Here is a 19,036-nt window from a genome sequence, read left to right on the forward strand (position 1 = left end):
CTCCAGTATCTAGTCCCCCATAGGCTCGCCTTCTGTCAGAACCACCACTGTCTCCCGATTGCCCCTCAGAGTCCGTCACCCCCGATTCCATGTCTGATAGTGCTTGGGAGTCTCCCTTTTGGGAAACCCGTCTAGCCATAAAAACTATCCCCAGAGGGAAGCGAGGTCCCTGACGCAGAGGCTCCCAGTCACCCCCTATCTCTATTTCATCCTGTGTGTTCATTTCTGTTGGACAGAACCCTCGGACTGGACAATTTCCCCACAGATCAAGCCAATTCCTTGCCTGCCACAGAGTTTGCCAGCATTCGGCCTGCAGAACCTGAATCCATACCACCAACATACAGCCAGACAACTTTCAAGAACAGTCTTCATCTGTGTCAATTAGCCCATTGATTAACTTCTGGCCTACACCACCATCACACAGGAACCAACAGTCCCTCACCACTCCAGAAAGCCTGGCAAGCATGGCTCCAGAGAACACCAGGCCTCACCACTCCCCAGCGCCCAGACCTCGCCACTCCCAAGCAGCATCTGAGGTCCCACTGCTGAGTCCCACCGATGTCCTGCCGCCGAGGCCTGCCAAGGTCCTGTCGCCGAATCCCACCGAGGTCCCGCCGTCGAGTCCTGTCGAGCCCTGTCGAGCCCCGCCGAGGCCCACCGAGCCCCGCCGAGCCCCAAGATCCTGTTGCCAAGCCTCATCTCCTGGCCATTTCTGAGGGGGTCAAAGACACCCCCTCACCCATCCCGAAGTGGCTCCATGCCACCTCACCTGTCCAAGTTCCTGAGCAGGTCGACGTTGACGCCGGTCGGTCCCAGTTCCAAGGTCGGTCTTCAGCCCGGCCACCAGAGGGTCCCTGTCTTGTCCGCCACTGCCAACCTCCTGAGGGTCCCTGTCTCGTTCTCCACTGCCGGCCCCACGAGGTCCCCGTCTCATCCACCGCTGCCGGCCTCCAGAGTGGTTCCGTCTCCTCCATCTCCGGCTTCCAGAGTGTTTCCGTCTCCTTCGTCACCGGCCTCCAGAGTGGTTCCACCACCATGAACCTACCCCCCAGCTCTTGGAAGAGCTGCAACTTCCAGGCTGTCCTTCGGACCAGCCTCGCCTGTCCTGCCAGCCTCCGGAGCGACCTCACCTGTCCTGCCAGCCTCCAGACTGTCCTCTGGAGCGGTCTTGCCTGACCTGCCAGCCTTTGGGCCGTCTCCGGAGTAGCCTTGCCTGTCCTGCCAGCCTCCAGGCCATCCTCCGTAGCGCCTCCCCATGTCCTTCCAGCCTCCAGGCCATCCTCCGTAGTGGCCTCCCCATGTCCTTCTAGCCTCCGGGCCATTCTCCAGAACGCTCTCGCCTATCTAACCCACCTGGCCTGCCTGCCTTGGAACATTTTGTTTTGTTTTTGACCAGCTTTTGAACTATCCTCTGGTCTGTTTTGGTTTTGGACTTGTCAGTTAATGTGCCTCCAATGGCTATATCTAATGGTCCAAATGCAGATACTTTGGGTAAGCAATGCAGCATGGTACTGAACAAGTAGCTCAACAGCTTCGTGCTACTCTCAAGTCCACACTAGTTACGTTTGTTTTTCTCATGAAACCAAAATTGTTGACAAGACTTCTCCCTTTGCAACCTAATCCATCCATTCTCTATACACCACTTTATCCTCACTAGGTTCGCAGGGTTGCTGAAGCCTATGCCAGCTGACTCGGGCAAAGGCAGGGGACACCCTGGACAGGTCACCAGTCTGTCGCAAGGCTACATATACAGACAATCACACTCACATTCGCACCTACGGGCAATTTGGAGTAACCAATTAACCTCAGCATATTTTTGGACTGTGGGAGGAAGCCAGAGTGCCCGGAGAAAACCCACACATGCACAGGGAGAACATGCAAACTCCATGCAGAAAGATCCCAGGCCCAGGCTGGGATTTGGATCTTCTTGCTGCAAGGTCAAAAAAAGCAGGGACGCAGCTTTCAATTGATTACTTGGTTTAAAGTGATTTGGATGTCAGAATTAAAAAGACCCAGTCTGTTCTCATCTGGGTCAGTTGGCATTAACATTATGGAAGTGAAATCATGCAGCGTGAGCAGTAAAAGTACCTAATAATTTGCTCTCTCATACCATTACTACCAGTTGTATTTTTACATTTTACATAGATGACCGTAGCTTTGATTGAAGTCAAAACTTTATTAGTAATGTTAACTGATTGGCGCAGGGGGTTCAACTTCTGTGTTGGAATTCAGCCTCAGCATTGTGGTGGATCAGTCAATGCAGTGGGAGCATGAATTGTATACTGTGCAAGTAAGGTTGAGTGTGAGTTTGTTGTGTCGTACAATATTATGAAAACTGAACAGTTTCCCAGTTTTTACCAAAATAGGTTATCTGTCCTTCCAGCAGACCTTATTGATTTTATTGACCATTTAACATGGAACTAGGTAGAGACACAGTGAACCAAAAGTTTCATTGCGCTTATAATTTGTTTATTGCTGTGTATGGAAAAAAAGCCTGAATCCATTGATACCTTAGCATTTTCAGAAAGACATCTTTTCACTAATTTCCATTTCTGGTGTCAAGAATTCAATTATTCTCAATATTTGCAGGAATGTGATATAATTATACAATAGGTTGCTGGTCATCTGGTGTTCACTGTACTTGTAGTTGTTACTTGTGTACATTTCAGTCATTGCATTTAGTGTATGACAGTGGAAACACTGGTCACATATTTGTACAATCTTTGTTGGGCTGAAAATAGAAAAACCTTAGTGTTGTCCACAAAATTTAAAATTGATCTTCTTTACTCTTTATAGTTCTGTAGCCTACTTCTGTACACACCATGGCTGCTTTTATCAACAAGCACAAGACGATCCCTAATTGAATTTGTTTTCCATTGCATCTGTGCAACATTAATGGGGACAAAAAGGCAGCACTGAAAACAGGAAGTCATTTTCTTCAGATAAGTAAAAAGAGGCCAAGTTGTTGCACAGCATCAATGCACACTAGGAAGCCTGAGGCCCAACTCTCTCTGCCTCACAAGAAATGCTCCTCTCTGAATAGGAGGGAAGAATGTTGAGGTTTCATGTTGTCACTAAAAGATAATAGTAACAGAGGGATAATGATGTAATATGGCCTCTCATATTCCAAATCAATTACTCCCTCAAGAGATGTTGACTTGACCACATATGAATGACTGCCTGGCACCCAAATGATTGATATTTTATTTGCTGTTGTTAAGTGTGGACTACTAATGGTCATTATCCCACTTTCACAAATGATAGAAATTAATTTGCTTATTGCACACTTATGCATAGATGTTTTAACAGATATATGTTGATCAATTTTTCTGCATCCTCCTGCAGCTAGGTGGCCTAACACTGCTGGCCATGGGGACCTGGGTGAGTGTGGATTGGGGTTCCTTCCTCCACCTCCTGGGGCCATTCTCCAGTCAAGGCATGCAGTTTATCAATGTGGCCTTTTTTTGCATTGCCATTGGTGCTGTGCTGGTGCTGCTGGGACTTCTGGGCTGCTGTGGGGCCCACAAGGAGAGCAAATGTCTGCTGCTCACAGTAAGTGCACTCAAGATTGTGGTCACACTATCCAAGTGTAAGGTGCTATTCTGGTTGATGATGTTATGTCTGCTGAGATCTCACTCACCTGTAGCATGTTATATGCTGGTAAGCCTACACCTCATCAGGACTGTCTGTGTTGTCTTCATGAGTGTCAATAACTGGCTTAAAGGCTTCATCATCCTTTTCTGGCATTATGCAGGAAGTATTTCCTCTAGGTGCAGTTTATTCATTGGCAGGAATAAGTTCCTATGGACTAAGTCTGAAGTTGACGAGGCCTTCTTCTTTCTGACAGGTTTTTCTTCTACCAGCACTTGGTCACCGGGACAGAAAACAACACCTCTGACTGTTCTGTCATATTGTCTCTTATCTTTGGCTGAGAATTTTTACTATTGTTAGCTGCAATTTAATATGAGGAATGTATTCTCTTTTCCCATTTCTGCGCGTATATCTGCCGATCAGATGTCTTAAGCTCTTTTGGCTTGGCACTCCTAGTAAGACTCCTGATGGAAAAACTGCATGCACAAGGCAACCATGTGGTATACAAAATAGCAAGATACTTTAGTCACTTATATTGTGTTCCATTGCCCTTTGAAGAAGACTTATAAGAGTTCATGGACAACAGTTACAATGTAAATCACCATAAATGAATATGTATGGGTTGATGGGGTGTGTTTGCACTCAGCTGCTCAAAACTCCAAGAATGAGTGTCCCACTCATTCTTGCAGTTTTCTGGTTCTTCAGAAGCCCAGCTAACATCCATGTCCACCTCCCCTGCCTTATCCACATCAGCAACAACACTAAACCCTGAACAACACAAAGTAAATTATTACACTTGTTAATGATGGAGCTAACTATCTCTTAGTCCACTAAGAGTGGAGTGCACCAAATGAGGAGCACAAGCAGCACATTTCCTTATAGAACATCCCTGTACACAGTGTGGGACCTTCGCGCTCGTCCGCTCGTCAATAGCGACCTGAAACTCGGCCGGACGACTCGTCATTACGATATCTACATTCTTGCTCGTCCGCCCGGACGACCACCGCTCAGAAAGACATACTAAACTAGAAAAGCACTCAGAGAGTGCAGACCTTCGCCAGGCCATCGCTCAATTGTACACATGACCAATCGGAGTTTGTTTGTCTGTTAACAGTATAACCCAAAACGTAATGGATGGATTTAATTTAGTTTTAACAGTTTGTGCACAAAGCATAACATGCATGTACAGTGTAACAGCACAGTGTTTTGACGCACGCACATAACGGTAGCGTTGTGCGCGCATGTGATGGTACCGTACGTGTCGCCGCCACTTCGTTTCGTTGGTCCCGACTCGCTAGGGCAGCCCGAACCGGCCGCGCAGAATTCGGCCGTCGCCCGGGATCTTTGTGCACAAAGCATAACATTCATGTACAGTGTAACAGCACAGTGTTTTGACGGCGCCGCCGCCGCACGTACATAATGGTAGCATTGCGTGCGCACATGACGGTACCGTACGCGTCGCCGCCGCTTCGTTCCATCGGTCTCGACTCGCTTGGGCAGGCCGAACCAGTATATGATCCGGCGACCTCTGTCTGTACAATTGAGAGATGGCCTCTCGCAATTGTCCTTTGACCTTCAAAAAAATCCTGGATCCAGACGGTGATCCGGATCACCTCCAAAATCTAATCGATTGTTACTTTTGCTCTTCCGGACATCCTGTAAAAATTTGGTGAAAATCCGTCCATGACTTTTTGAGTTATGCTGTGAACAGACAAACAGACACACACACACACACACACACACACACACACACACACACACACACACACACACACACACACACACACACACACACACACACACACACACACAGACGGACAGACAGACAAACAAACTCCGGTGATTACATAACCTCCTGGCGGAGGTAATGATTTCTTACCAATTTAAAACAACGAATAACTTCTCAGTTCTCAACCTGCAGGAGGCCGCCATCTTGTGTCATTGCGCATCGCTTTTGCGCAGGTTTCAGTTTCCGGTTGGGGTTCGTGTGGATGTTGAGCGATGTCGATTCCGACTCTAACCATTTATTTATATTTATTGCTTTGGTTCCCAACTTTCCTTAGGGGTCTCGCTTCGATCATTGAATGACAGTACAGAGGGGGCTATAATGAATAATGAAGAGTTTCATTTCCAATTTTTCTTATTATTCGATGTTTGGAGGTTCGATTCCCACATCTCCACACAGGTCTCAGTTTGGATCACACAGGTTATTAGGGCAGATGCTTGGGTTTTGTTATCAAGGAATATTCTCAGGGATGATGTGGTCTTAGGACTTTTTTGGTATGACATTTTTGTGATATTTTTGTGCTAAGAGACTTTGTGCTAACTTGTCTAAGTCATATTTGTTCTTGTTGGTCAAAGAGACTATTTAATGATAATATGAAGATATTAGTATTGGATATGAAGATATATAGACTTGGTATGATGATGATGATGATATTATAATATCTCATATTTGCTTATCAGGGATAAGTTTATTTCAATGTTAGATAGATGATACTAGTAATAATGTACATAGTTGTTATGTTAAAAATTATCTCAGGATGATGATCTCAGGATGATGATCTCAGTGCTACTGGAGGACCTGATGCTACATTTAAATTTTCAATGTTATTTCTGTAGAGTTGCCATATTAAAAGTGATCATAATGATCTCAGGATGATGATCTAAGTCTTACTGGAGTGTAGTATTAAAGTTACACAAGATATAATTACATTTTTTTTTAAAGTGACTTTTAATCAATTTTATTTTTTGCTTCAACTAAAAAAAACGCCGCGAATTACGGACGACCAGAAATTTGTACGGACTACCAAAAATTTGGATTTGGCAGGAGTTGGTCGTCCGTAATTTGCTGTACGGACGACCAAGGATTTTGACGAAGGTCCCACACTGTGTACACATCTCCCATTGCATTGAAAGATGAGGATTTTGTTGAAAGATGATAATGGAGCAGATCCTGTGACAGCTCAGCACCCAGCACATAACTGGCTCACAGGAGAAATAGCTGAAATGGACTGAAAAAAGACAATAGATGAGCTGATGCAACAGATAATTCAAGCTCTATGTCTTCCTACTGTCTGTCTCTGTACTCAATTGAACTTTAATGAGTGGAGTGATTATTATTGTTTTCCATGCATAGTAATGTTTTGTTTGTTTTTTGTTTATTAATGTAGACTTTTTTTCTATCACCTTCTCTCTCATCTTCCCCTGCAGTTTTTCTCCATCATTCTCATCATATTCCTTGCTGAAGTGGCTGCTGGAGTTGTAGTTTTGGCCTACTCTTCTTTTGTAAGTTGTCATTTACTGCATACCCATCACATTCCCTCCATCCTCCCACCACTCTTTCTGCTTCTCCACTCATTCTTTTTACTTCCTTTTCCTTTGTCTCTTAAATGTACTTGTTCCTCTGCTTCTTTCCCTTACACCCTCTCACCTTCCTGTCCTATTCTCTGGATTTTATCTCCATGTAATTTCTCTATCATAGTGGCAGGTTATCATTGAATTACTGACTTTATGTCCACCTCACTAAATCTGGCTACTTAATGATTCTGTGATGGCCTGGGGCCATGTGCGCTGTGTCTCATTTTGAGCAATTTATCACCTAGTAACACTGAAGCTAAAGCCTTTTATATGCAAAACACCCTATTTACATATGTCTGCCCCTCTCTTTCACTCACACTCACTCACTCACTCACACACACACACACACACACACACACACACACACACACACACACACACACACACACACACACACACACACACACACACACACACACTGTGTTTTTCTATCATTGTGGGGACATACCATTGACTCCCATTCATATCTAACCCCTAACCCTAACTCTAACCTTAACCCAGACCAAAACAATGCCTAACCCTAAAGAAATGTTTTTGCACTTTTACTTTTTTCAGTAACAACAACATGGCCAAGAAAACATTGTTTAAACTTGTGGGGAACGAAATGAGGGTCCGTGTACGTCGCCGTCATTCTATTTTTGATTTGGGGTCAAAACACGTTCCCGTTTTTCGTTTTCAAAACAAAAATCAGAAAACAGAAAACCAATCCGTTTTCTGATTTTCTTTTTATCAATAAAAACGGATATCAAAAAACAAATTAAAAGTTAAATTTCATTTTTTGATATCCATTTTTTAACTACACTTTTGCAAGACAAACATCAGAAAACAGAATATTCAAATATACACAGCACTTTTCTGCATGCAAAGGTGGTGTGCGGAGCGAGGCCTTAATTCATCCAACTCATGTTCTGACGAGCGGCTGGAGCTTGAGGTGGCAAAGGCGATTGAAGAGGTAAATGGTCCATTAACAGTGTATTTTGATGATATTTATTGTTATGGTCCTGGATTCATGACACACCACATAAGAAGCGATCAGCGTCCGATTTGTTGATAATTATTAATTATTATTTCAATGGATGACAAACGTCAAGCAATCAAATCAGTCATCAAATTTATTTTTATAGCCCAATATCACAAGAGTTAGGGGCTCGACACACGGGAAGCGACAGTTGAGGGGGGATGCGAAAGTCATCGCAAAAGGAGATAGATTCAACACACGGTGCGCGATACTTGGCAGCGGCAGGCGACGGTGACACACGGCGCGCTGTGCAAAAGCACAGATCACTTGTCTCCCTCACTTCTGATCAGCTGTGAAATTGGAGGGATTTTTTTACGTTTTCAAAGATTTTCATGACAGAAAAGCATAAAAATGATGAGCCAGAAGATATTGCTTGATTTAGCCAAAATTGTACTATTGACATTGGCTTATAAAAGTTTACCCTGGCGCCAACCAATTCCCATGCAGCAGCTTTTTTATTTATATAATGATAGTCATTAAGGGAAGGATCATAAAGACTCGGGAAGTCAATCACAGCTAAAATGATTTGCTCCTCAATGTTGAAAAAGGGCTGAAAACAATTGTTGAAAACCGGAGCGGACCATTAATGTATAGGAGCAGACTGCACTGTGTAACATGCTGTAAGCTCTTTGGTAAGTGAGTGAAACCCTCGCCGATTGGTTGAAGCTCCAGGCGACAGCAACAAAAGTTGAACATTTTTCAACTTTCTTGTATCGCGTCGCAAGCCAGCGGGTGCACGTCTACGTGAACGCGCACGAAATGTCACATGCACAAATGTCGCCGTCGCGTTGTTGGGAGGGGGGAAAGTGATGTTCGTCTCGTCGCACAGCAGCCATAGAAAATGAATGGAGCGCGACTGTTGTCGCTTCCTGTGTGTCGAGCCCCTTACCCCAAAGGAATAACGGTCAATATTCTGTTTCTGATGTTTGTCTTGCAAAAGTGTAGTTAAAAAACGGATATCAAAAATGAAATTTAACTTCTAATTTGTTTTTTGATATCCGTTTTTATTGAAAAAAAGAAAATCGGAAAACGGATTGGTTTTCTGTTTTCTGATTTTTATTTTGAAAACGAAAAATGGGAAATGGCCGTTATCCGTTTTTGGTGTTTGACCCCAAATCGAAAATAGAATGACGGCGACGTACACGGACCAATGAGGTCCCCACAAGTGACATTGTTTTGGTTTTCCTACAGTTGTGGGGACATTTGGTACCCCACAAGTATAGCCAGCACCTGAGCGCACACACACGCACACACACACACACACACACACACACATACACACACACACACACACACACACACACACACACACACACACACACACTCCACATGCTCCATTTCCATCTAGTGCCATGTTTAAAAATTACAAGGATTTCAAATGAGCTATGTAAAAGGAGGTTAGTAACGACTGGCATCCTAATAAAGAAAGTAGTGGAGTTTTTTTAATCTAGTCAGAAGATGTATCTGAGACCATATGAGCAAAGGAGGCAATGTAATATCCATGTGCAGGAAACAGCTGATGGAAAAAACAGAGTAAATTATACAATTCTTGAAGCATTTCATTTGTGTGTGCTTCTGGTATTTGTAAACCAGCTTGCAGCTGCACTCTGCAAAAACATCAGAAACACATCATCTGCATTAGTCTTTTCTTTAAATAGATTTACCTCAAAGTCATGCAAAGTGACTGCTGTTTCTCAAAAGCAAAAATGTAACAGACATGATATTTTTCTAGCATCACAAAGCTTCATAATGGCAACATGCACACACTTTGATGCACATCACCACAGATGTAAGCACATCAGCTGATCAGGGTATTCAGTTGTCATTTTCCCTGGCGTTGCTACCAACCACACAAAAGCAGCAACCATTAAGAATGGACTACATTAGCTACCATGAATCATAATGATTTACTGGCATCAAATGATGCAATGTGGCTTCTCTTTAAAGAGTCTGGACTTACAAGAAGAGGTCTGAGTGGATGGTTGGAAAATGACATTCCATAAACCTCATAAATAATTTTGGTTGCAGATCTTAACTCCATAATAGCTGTAACAATTTAATGGACATGGAAGTCATATGACTCCTTAAAGTCTTATTTTCTTAAAAGGAGAAAAGCTGCCAATAACATTGTCTCAATTTTCAACTGTTCATATCATTTTGGGAACATGAAGGTACTGTGCTGCACATGGCATGCTGTCAGAGTAGGATTCTTGTATGTCATAACATGACCACCTGCCCAAAATTGTGATGGTCTCCCTTATGCTGCTACAACTCCTCTGACCCAGTGGGGCATGGACACAGGACCTCTAGGGATGACCTGTGGCAACGGGATGGTGGCCGTGAATTCTGTGGGTCATGCGGCTTGTAAGGTAGGACTTACCTAGATCAGGCTTATCCTGGTACTCACACAGATGCTCAATAGGATTTGGATCTGGGGAGTGTGGAACCCAAGTGAATACATTAGCTTTGTCGTATTCCCCGAGCCACTCCTGAGAAGATTTTTGCGGTGTGTCAGGGTGCCATGAGGGGTGGGGTGTTGCATGACCTTTATTGTCTAGGCAGATGGTACATGCCAAACATCCACACGAATTTCAGGACTCAAGGTTTCCCAGCAGAACATTGTATTTGAACAAGATGTTACTCACTTCACCTGTCACTGGTCATAATGTTCTTACTGAACGGTGTGTATACGTATATAAGTGATGGCACACGATTTAAAAAAGTAATCAGATTAATTAGAGGCTTTGTAATTAACCACGCCTGACGTACACGTCAGCGGGGTTACTGCATTCGCTTCGGTATCTGGCTGGCTGGCTGGGTAAGTATGTATGTGTGTATGTCTGTTCAGATATCTGTGCAAGTGCTGAAGTCAGGATAATCAAACTTGGCACTGAAGATCGGTCTAAAGTCCCCTGCTCAGTTGTGGAGTTAGAGGTCTGGGCATGGTTCTGCCATCTAACTGAGGGCTGGTCTAGTTAATTAACTGCAATTATACCATTACCACAGGTAACTTGCTGCTGATATCAGACATTATAATCAGTTCCCAACAGACTGTTAGCAAACTTTCATGTGCAATAAACTAAAGTGCAATTCATTTGTGTGTATATGTACAGGGCTGCCAACTTGTGACAAGACCTTAGAGCAGGGGTCGGCAACCCGCAGCTCCGGAGTCACATGCAGCTCTTTCGTCCCTCTGTTGCGGCTCCCTGTAGCTTTGGAAAATTAATAATCAGCAGGCTATTTAATTAAAATTTATTTTATTTAAGTTTGTTAGTTTAAAAAAATTTGATTCTAAATTTGAAGATTATTGTGATCTTGTAACATCAAAATGAAACGTCTTAATTTTTGTCTGTCAAAATATGCGTTCCAGCCGTCAATCTCCGACACTATTCCAGTCTATTATGGGATGGATACACCGGCTTCAAGTGCTGCGGTGATCAGAAAACTATTTGTTGCACAATTTTCAAATAACCACGTTTTTATCCAAGCTGCCATCAGGAAGATTTATAAAATAAACTTTCTGCTCAACACACTCAGAGTGTTCTCATCTTCAATCACTGTTCACCAAACTTTGTTGTGTGCTGACAGTGCATCCTGTGAGTCTTCTTCATGGCTGGAAAACAGACTTTAGGTTCATTAGCGCTACCTACCTGGCTGGAGTGTTCATTAGTGTTATCTGTCTCTACTCTTCCACAGTCATTTAAAGCTCCCAGGCAGCTACACAGGCTTTCAAACAGGGTGCGTCAACAGCTGCACAATGACTGGGGAGTGTAGGACAGAAAATGCGGACTGGATTTTCACAAACCCGGCATTCTCTGGGGTAAAAACGCAAACTGGATTTCTCTGGAGGTTACATATTCCCATAACAGCAAAGTGGAACTTTTTGTTTTTTGCCCGTGTGATATTGGGAGCGTGTGAAGGGACTGATTTGCGTGTGTCTCACGGCCAAAGCATGAGATTTGGCAACCCTGTATGTATAATAATGAAGCTGACTAACTAGCTAGCAAAATATAGGCTATATGCTTGCTTCAATAATAATGAAGCTAAGTAGTTCCTAGTGACCTAGTTATAATGAAGCTAACTAGTTAGTAGCGAGCTAGTTATAATGTAGCAAACTATTTACCAGCTAGCTATTAATTATCTAACCTTAAAAACATTTTTCTATTCAATGTGAAAGTCATATGAACCTCAAAATGTTAACTTGTAATATCCTTGTCAATGAAGGATTACCGGACAACATGATGCAGTTACTTCTTGCTTTTAATAAACATTTTTTAACCGTGCTGGTCAACAACATTAGCCTGCTACTGCTCTTCTTCTAGCCTTGACAGCCTATGGCTTAATCTGTAATGCCACCTATTGGTCAGGGGTAAAAATAGCATTCTCATCTACTCCATCCCCCCCCTTAGGTTTTCACTTTTCACATGAACAATGTAATAATTAGGTAGTTCTGAACCTTTCTGCATCCTAACAAAACTAATTAAACTTACATTCAGTGTCAATTACTAAACAGTAGAATGAACATGACACAAAATTACACTATGCATTTTTTTTAACATGCACAGTCTTTCAAGTAGCTAGGTTTAGACACAGTTCGTTGAGGCTGATGTGCAGGTGCAACTGCCTGCTGTGGTGGTGCTTCAGTTCCCGTGACTGGGAATGGAATGTTTGTCACTGAAGGTTTTGCATGGTCTTGTACAGTCCCTTCAGAAGCACAGCTGTTCCGCACTTCTACTGGTTTCTGCGACACTGCTGCAGCATCTGCCGATGACAGAGGCACTGTAGGTATTTCTGGGATTTTGAGTTCTATTAAATCCTTTTCTTCAGGTCTCGCTAGTATCTGGTCAACATGTCATCGTATGATGGTTCCATCTCCGAGCATGACGTTGTAAGACACTGGTCTTGTGACTTTTGTAACAAAACCTGAGATCCACTTATGTCCATTGCTGAAGTTTCTTGTGATCACAGCATCTCCACCTTTGAAACTTCTCTCTGATCTTTGCCTGTCATGATGCTTCTTTTGAAGACCCTGTTTCCGCTCCACCTTAGATCTGAGATGAGGATTCACCAGATCCAGCGTTGATCTTAACCTACAGCCCTGCAACATTTCAGCAGGTGACAGTCCTGTGGTTGACTGAGGAGTAATACGATAGTTAAACAGGACTCTTGACACTTTGGTAGTGATATTACCTTCACCTGCCTTTTTCAACATGGACCTAAATGTCTGCACTGATCGCTCAGCACAGCTGTTGGAAGAAGCATGGCAAAGAGCTGAGGTGATGTGTTTGATAACATTTTTGCTCATGATGTCCTTAAACTCAGCACTCACAAAACATGAACCATTATCTGAAACAATCATCTCAGGTAGTCCCTGATTGCTGAAAATCTTCCGCAGACATTCAATAGTGTTAGCCGATGTTGCTGAGGTTACTGGATAAGCGTCCATCCATTTGGAATAAGCATCCATCAGAATCAAAAACATGACCCATAAAAGGTCCTGCATAGTCAATATGTAGCCTTTGCCACGGCTTACTTGGCCACTCCCACAGGTGAAGTGGTGCTGAAGCTGGTAATTTGCGGTGTTCTTGGCATGAGCTACATCCCTTCACCACTGCTTCAATGTCAGAGTCTAACTTTGGCCAACAGAAGTAGCTTCGTGCTAATGTTTTCATTGTAGTGATGCCTGGGTGATCATGATGTAATTGCCACAGCAAAGCTTCACGGCCTGGTGGTGATACTACCTTCACCTGCCTTTTTCAACATGGCAGGTGAAGGTAGAGTATGACGCCTCGCCGTGGGTGTCAAACCTGGTCATAGCCCAGAGAAGGGGGGGCGGACTTTGACTCTGTGTCGATTTCACAGATGTAAACAAAGCCATCATACCTGATTAGTACCCTCTACCTACGGCTGAGGAGCTTACTAGCCATTTCCATGGCTCCACAGTCTTCAGTAAAATGGACCTGCGAAACGGCTAACTGCAGGTTCCTCTGGCATCAGCCAGTATGGACCTTACTGCGTTTGTCACGCACGTAGGGGTTTTCAGGTTCAAGCGCATGGCATTCAGACTTTCGTCAGCCCTGAGCTGCTTCCAGAAGATAATGTCACTCATACTGGCGGGTATCCAGGGTGTCTCCATCTACCTGGATGACTTGGTGGTGCATGCGCGATGCTCATCTGGAGCAGGTCTTTCAGCATTTCAAACAGCATGGGGTCACTCTGAATCCTGAGAAGTGCGTGTTTGGAGTGGAGGAGGTTGAGTTCCTGGGCTTTCGGCTCTCGAAGGAGGGAATCTCTCCAATTATGTCCCACACTAAAGTCATTTTATCCCTTCCAGATCCTCAGTCGTCGTCCCAGCTATCTTCCTTCCTGGGGATGGCCGTCTACTACCTTAGATTCATGTCACACTATTCTGACTCAATGGCCCCCTGCGCCAACTGCTCAGGAAGGACGCTACGTGGGACTGGACCCCAGCCTGCCACAAAGCAGGGCGCATCATCAAACAGCAGCTTATGGCTCCTCCCACCCTGACCCATTTCAGCCTGACCGCCCCCACCTTGGTCACCTGCGATGCCTCCGGGTTGGCGCTGGACGCTGTGCTCTCCCAGCTTCAGGACAGGGTGGAGCGCCCAGTGGCTTTTGCTTCACGGGTACTTACTCCAGCAGAACAGAAATACTCGGTGGGGGAAAGAGAGGCTCTGGCCTGCCTGTGGGCATGCGAACGTTGGCATGTTTACCTATACGGGAGGCCGTTCACCATTCGCACAGACCACCAAGCACTGACTGCACTCCTGACGACCCAAGGCTCTGGTCACAGGTCCATGGGACTGCTGAGGTGGGCAGACCGACTGAACCAGTACAACTTCAATCTGGAGTTTATTCTTGGTCGGGCCAACATAGTGGCTGACCTCCTTTCAAGAGCTGTGTCGGTGACAACAAAGGACTCAGGCACAATGCCGTCAGCCATAGAGAGCGACGAAGACTGGGTACACATCTTGCAGGGGCCAATTAGTTCAGTGGTCACCTTGGCGGAGCTGCAACAGGCCTCAGCTGCTGATGAGGTCCTCACAGCTCTCCCTACCTATGTCCAGGATGGCTGGCCTGCCAAAGTGGATGACAGGTTGCTTCCCTACTACCGATTTCGCAATGAGCTCTCCTGCTGTGGGGCAGTGTGCCTGGCTCGTGGACACCGTGCAGTCATCCCAGAGATCCTCAGGTCAAGAGTTCTTCAAATGGCCCACGAAGGACACCTTGGGGTAGTCAAGGTAAAGCAGCGCTGGCGTGATACAGTGTGGTGGCCCCATATAGATTCTGATGTTAAGGAACTGGTACATAACTGTGCCTGCTGCCTTCTGAGTGGGAAAACTGGCCAGCCTGAATTGGCCCCTCTAAGCCTCACCCTGGGAACACATCCAGGTGGACCTCCGCGGAGAACTTCATGGGGCACCTACTCAAGCTCGCTACCTGTTGGTTGTGCATGATCTTCATTCAAAGTGGCCAGAGGTTTTTCAACTCAGCTTAACTAAGGCACACTCCATCATCACCTGCTTGAACAACCTGTTTGGGCGCTGGGGCCTTCCCAGTGTTGTCACAACAAATAATGGGCCCCAATTTGCATCTGCAGAGTTAACAGAGTTCCTCACACTTCGGTCTATCAGGCACATCAGGACGGCAGTGTACCACCCTGAGAGTAATGGGGGGGGGGGGGGGGGGACTGAATAAAACTCTCAAGAATGGAATCAGAGCCTGTCTTGAGGAAGGGAAAACTTTCAGTGATGCTCTCAACCAAACTCTCCTTACCATCTGGGCATCCAAGCATTCTACTACAGGAGTGTCACCTGCATTGCTCATGATTGGGCGTGAGCTAAAGCAACCACTGGACTGCTTGAGAGTTGAGCCAGCTCCTGCACAGGGGAACCCAGCGCTCCAGAAAGTCAGAGCTCAAGGGAAGTGTTCGCAGGCTCTAATGAAAGAAAGGTTTGATGCTACGCACCGAGTGCAGAGCCCCTCACTTTCAGCAGGGGATTGGGTCAGAATCAAACATGTCCACCACCAAAATAAGCTGCACTCATACTGGTCAAGCTCCTGCAGGTGACCAAGCGGCTGGGGCCAGCCACTTACAGACACTCAAACCGCCTGCACAGGGTCACAGCCCCCACATCTCCAGACTCACCTTTGTCCCAGGCAGTGGCACTGGGTTGGCAGCCCAGGCCAAGAGCTAACCAGGGCAGGGGTGACCCACTAGCACCGCCCAACACAGCTTCGGGGCTTGCACGTCTTCAAAGAATGCGGATTCCGCCCGTCTGGCATGGGGACTATGTGACAAGGGGATAGTGACACTGGGGAGTGTGGGCTGATTGGTGTGTTTCTGTTTCCATTAGGGTGGGGAGGGGGAAAATGTTATGTTTGAAATGTTCATTGATGTGGTTATAATGTCCTGTTGGACTCTGTACATTGTGCACTGCAGTTTTACAGCAGTGAGGGTGGTTTGCGGCAGTGGAATTGAATGCGCATTAACACAGCTGGACGGTGTGGTTATTGTCTGTGGCAAACACAACAGTGACATTTACCATTCCTAGTGTAGCAACTCTTTCACCTGTGTATGTTTTCAAAGTCAAGGAACAGTTTTGCAGCTCCTATGCATTTCCAGCTGTCCATAACTTGCCACATTCAGTTTTTCTCAAAAACGTCACACTGCATCCTGTATCCACTTCAAATGTTACAGTATTCCCATTAATGTCAAGCTCTGTAGTAATGGGATCTACTTTTGTCATTTTTACATCTTTCTCCTTGTGCAGTGTAAACACTTCTTCCTCACTCGATTGTGGATCTGAGGACTCACTCATATGATGTGTATTGCCTTTTTTCTTTCCGGATATCCTTTCCATCCTTTCCAACCTTCTTTCCTCCTCCCTTAGGCTGCTGGTCTGTAGGAGGTGTGGACCTGCATATCTTCTTCACATGCCGTTTTTTACCGCAGGTATGACACTTTTCATTTAGAAAACGGCAGTCGCTTGCCAAGTGGTCACCCCCACATCGATCACAGGCTAATGGAGCACCCTTGAGTTGCCGTTTAAGTTCCATTTTCAATTTATGCACCGCCAGAGTTGTCGAACTTTTGCCTAAAGTACTGTCCAGCACCTTGAGCTGCAAGTCCTGTATATCGCTGTTCGCTGGTTTGATGGCCTGTGCGAGTTTCCAGGCTTTGTGAAATGTTAGGTCCAGCTCTCCCAACAGTCTTCTTTGTATGCGATCATCTGCAATGCCGCACACAAGACTATCGCACTGCATCTCCGTGAGTTTATCTCCATAATTGCAATGTTGTGCCAGCTCTCTCAATACAGCCACGTACTCCAACACAGTCTCGTTAGCTGCTCTAGTCCTTGAATTAAAATAAAATCTCTGGACTATTTCACTGAGCTTCAGACTGTAGTGTGACTGAAGCAATGGCGCCACCAGGCGGTGGCCTGGGGTGGCCGTAGCCACCCCGACAAATCTGCTGGCCACCCCACTGGCCACCCCACTGGCCAGTTACAAATATCAATTGCCAGTTAAGCTCACACCGCAGCAAGGACGAGGCTCAGACTGCACACACTTAGCCAATCAGAGGCGACAAAGACGGTTCCTTCTCCCTTGATTGGCTCATTGTCTAACAGTGATGTCAATCACTCATTCATACCATTGGTTCTGAGTAGGTTGCAAACTCTGACAGCATCGCCATTGATTCACATCGATCAGCAGCACCGATCTGAACAGAGGACTATGAGTAAGTCATAATTTCTTTTGTAAAAATAAGGGGGAGAAGTAATATTCGTCATGACATGTGCTTTGTAAGTGCCAAAAGGTGCTGCTACAGCAGCCTGTTAGAGCAGCACTGCTGTGCTTTCTTTTTTTTTTAAACAATATATTTATTGAACTTTTTGTACATTATTCCAGGGTCATTGCAACCAAGTAACAACAAAGAGTAACAACCCCCCCCCCCCCCCAAAAAAAAAAAGAAAGAGAAGAAAACAAAAATAGGAACATAAAAATAAATAACTATAGCCACAATAATGATGTGGTGATCATAATAATGATCACTAATTAAGAAATTGTAAAAAAAAAAAAAAAAAGACTTCCGGTTTGAAGAGCATGGGGTAGCCACGCTGTACCACAGCTCCCGCAACTTTTACCATAATAAACCCACCTAGCCTGCTAACCTTCAAACCAACATTATTGGTTATGGTTTAAGTGCTTCGCACACTTAATACCTTGTCATGCTGCCTAAATCTTCCAAACTGAGTGAGAAAACAGCTGATATGGCGGCTGCTAGCGCCTCCGCTACTGTTAGTAAAGCCGACATCACAGCATTGCTAGCCGAACACAGAACAGCTCTATTGGCGGAGCTGAAAAGCAGCTTTTTCGAGAGTGTGAACAACAAATTGGATGCTCTTCAGATTGCATCGGACAGCCATGGTGAGCGCCTTGTATCCCTGGAAGAAAATGCCGAAGACCTCCATCAGCGCCTTGCTAAGGTGGAGGAGAGTTGTGAGACACTACGTGCCGCTAATGAGAAGCTAAAGGCTAAGCTGTCGGACATGGAAACAAGGAGCAGGCGATGTAACGCTCGGTTCATTGGTCTGCAAGAGGGGATTGAGGGTCCTCATCCCTCTAAGTTCTTTTCTCAAATGCTGCAAGATGTTTTCGGGAAGGACATATTCTCCTCACCCCCTGAACTAGACCGTGCTTATCGTAGCCTAGCTCCTAAACCTGCGCCCGGAGGCAGGCCCAGGCCTGTCATTGTCTGCTTTCACCGCTACCAGAATAAGGATCTGCTGATACGAGAGGCCAGGAGGAGAAACGACTTGAAGTACTTGGACAAACCGTTGCGGATTTACGAGGATTACAGCCCCGAGGTGGTTAACCAACGGAGAGAGTACAGATCGGTGATGTCGGCCTTATACAATATGGGCCTGAAGCCATCACTGCTGTACCCAGCGCGGCTACGCATCACCAAAACTGATGGCGTTCGTCACACATTCGGCTCTGTGGTGGAGGCGGAAAGGTTTGTTGAAGATTATAAGGCGGACT

General features: G+C 45.3%; 1 protein-coding gene across 1 annotated transcript in view; it reads left to right on the forward strand.

Annotated features, from left to right (window-relative positions):
- Positions 1 to 558: 558 nt before the first annotated feature.
- The window catches only part of LOC110966547 (tetraspanin-1), a 46,552-nt gene continuing 28,074 nt past the window's right edge, over positions 559 to 19,036 (forward strand). Inside the window, exons 1-3 of the mRNA XM_022215943.2 lie at positions 559 to 1,152; positions 3,310 to 3,552; positions 6,805 to 6,879. Coding sequence (XP_022071635.2) covers positions 559 to 1,152; positions 3,310 to 3,552; positions 6,805 to 6,879 — 912 coding nt within the window. The remainder of the gene's footprint in view (positions 1,153 to 3,309; positions 3,553 to 6,804; positions 6,880 to 19,036) is intronic.

Source organism: Acanthochromis polyacanthus, chromosome 4 (genome assembly GCF_021347895.1).
Source record: "Acanthochromis polyacanthus isolate Apoly-LR-REF ecotype Palm Island chromosome 4, KAUST_Apoly_ChrSc, whole genome shotgun sequence".
In the NCBI taxonomy this organism is placed as follows: Eukaryota; Metazoa; Chordata; class Actinopteri; family Pomacentridae; genus Acanthochromis; species Acanthochromis polyacanthus.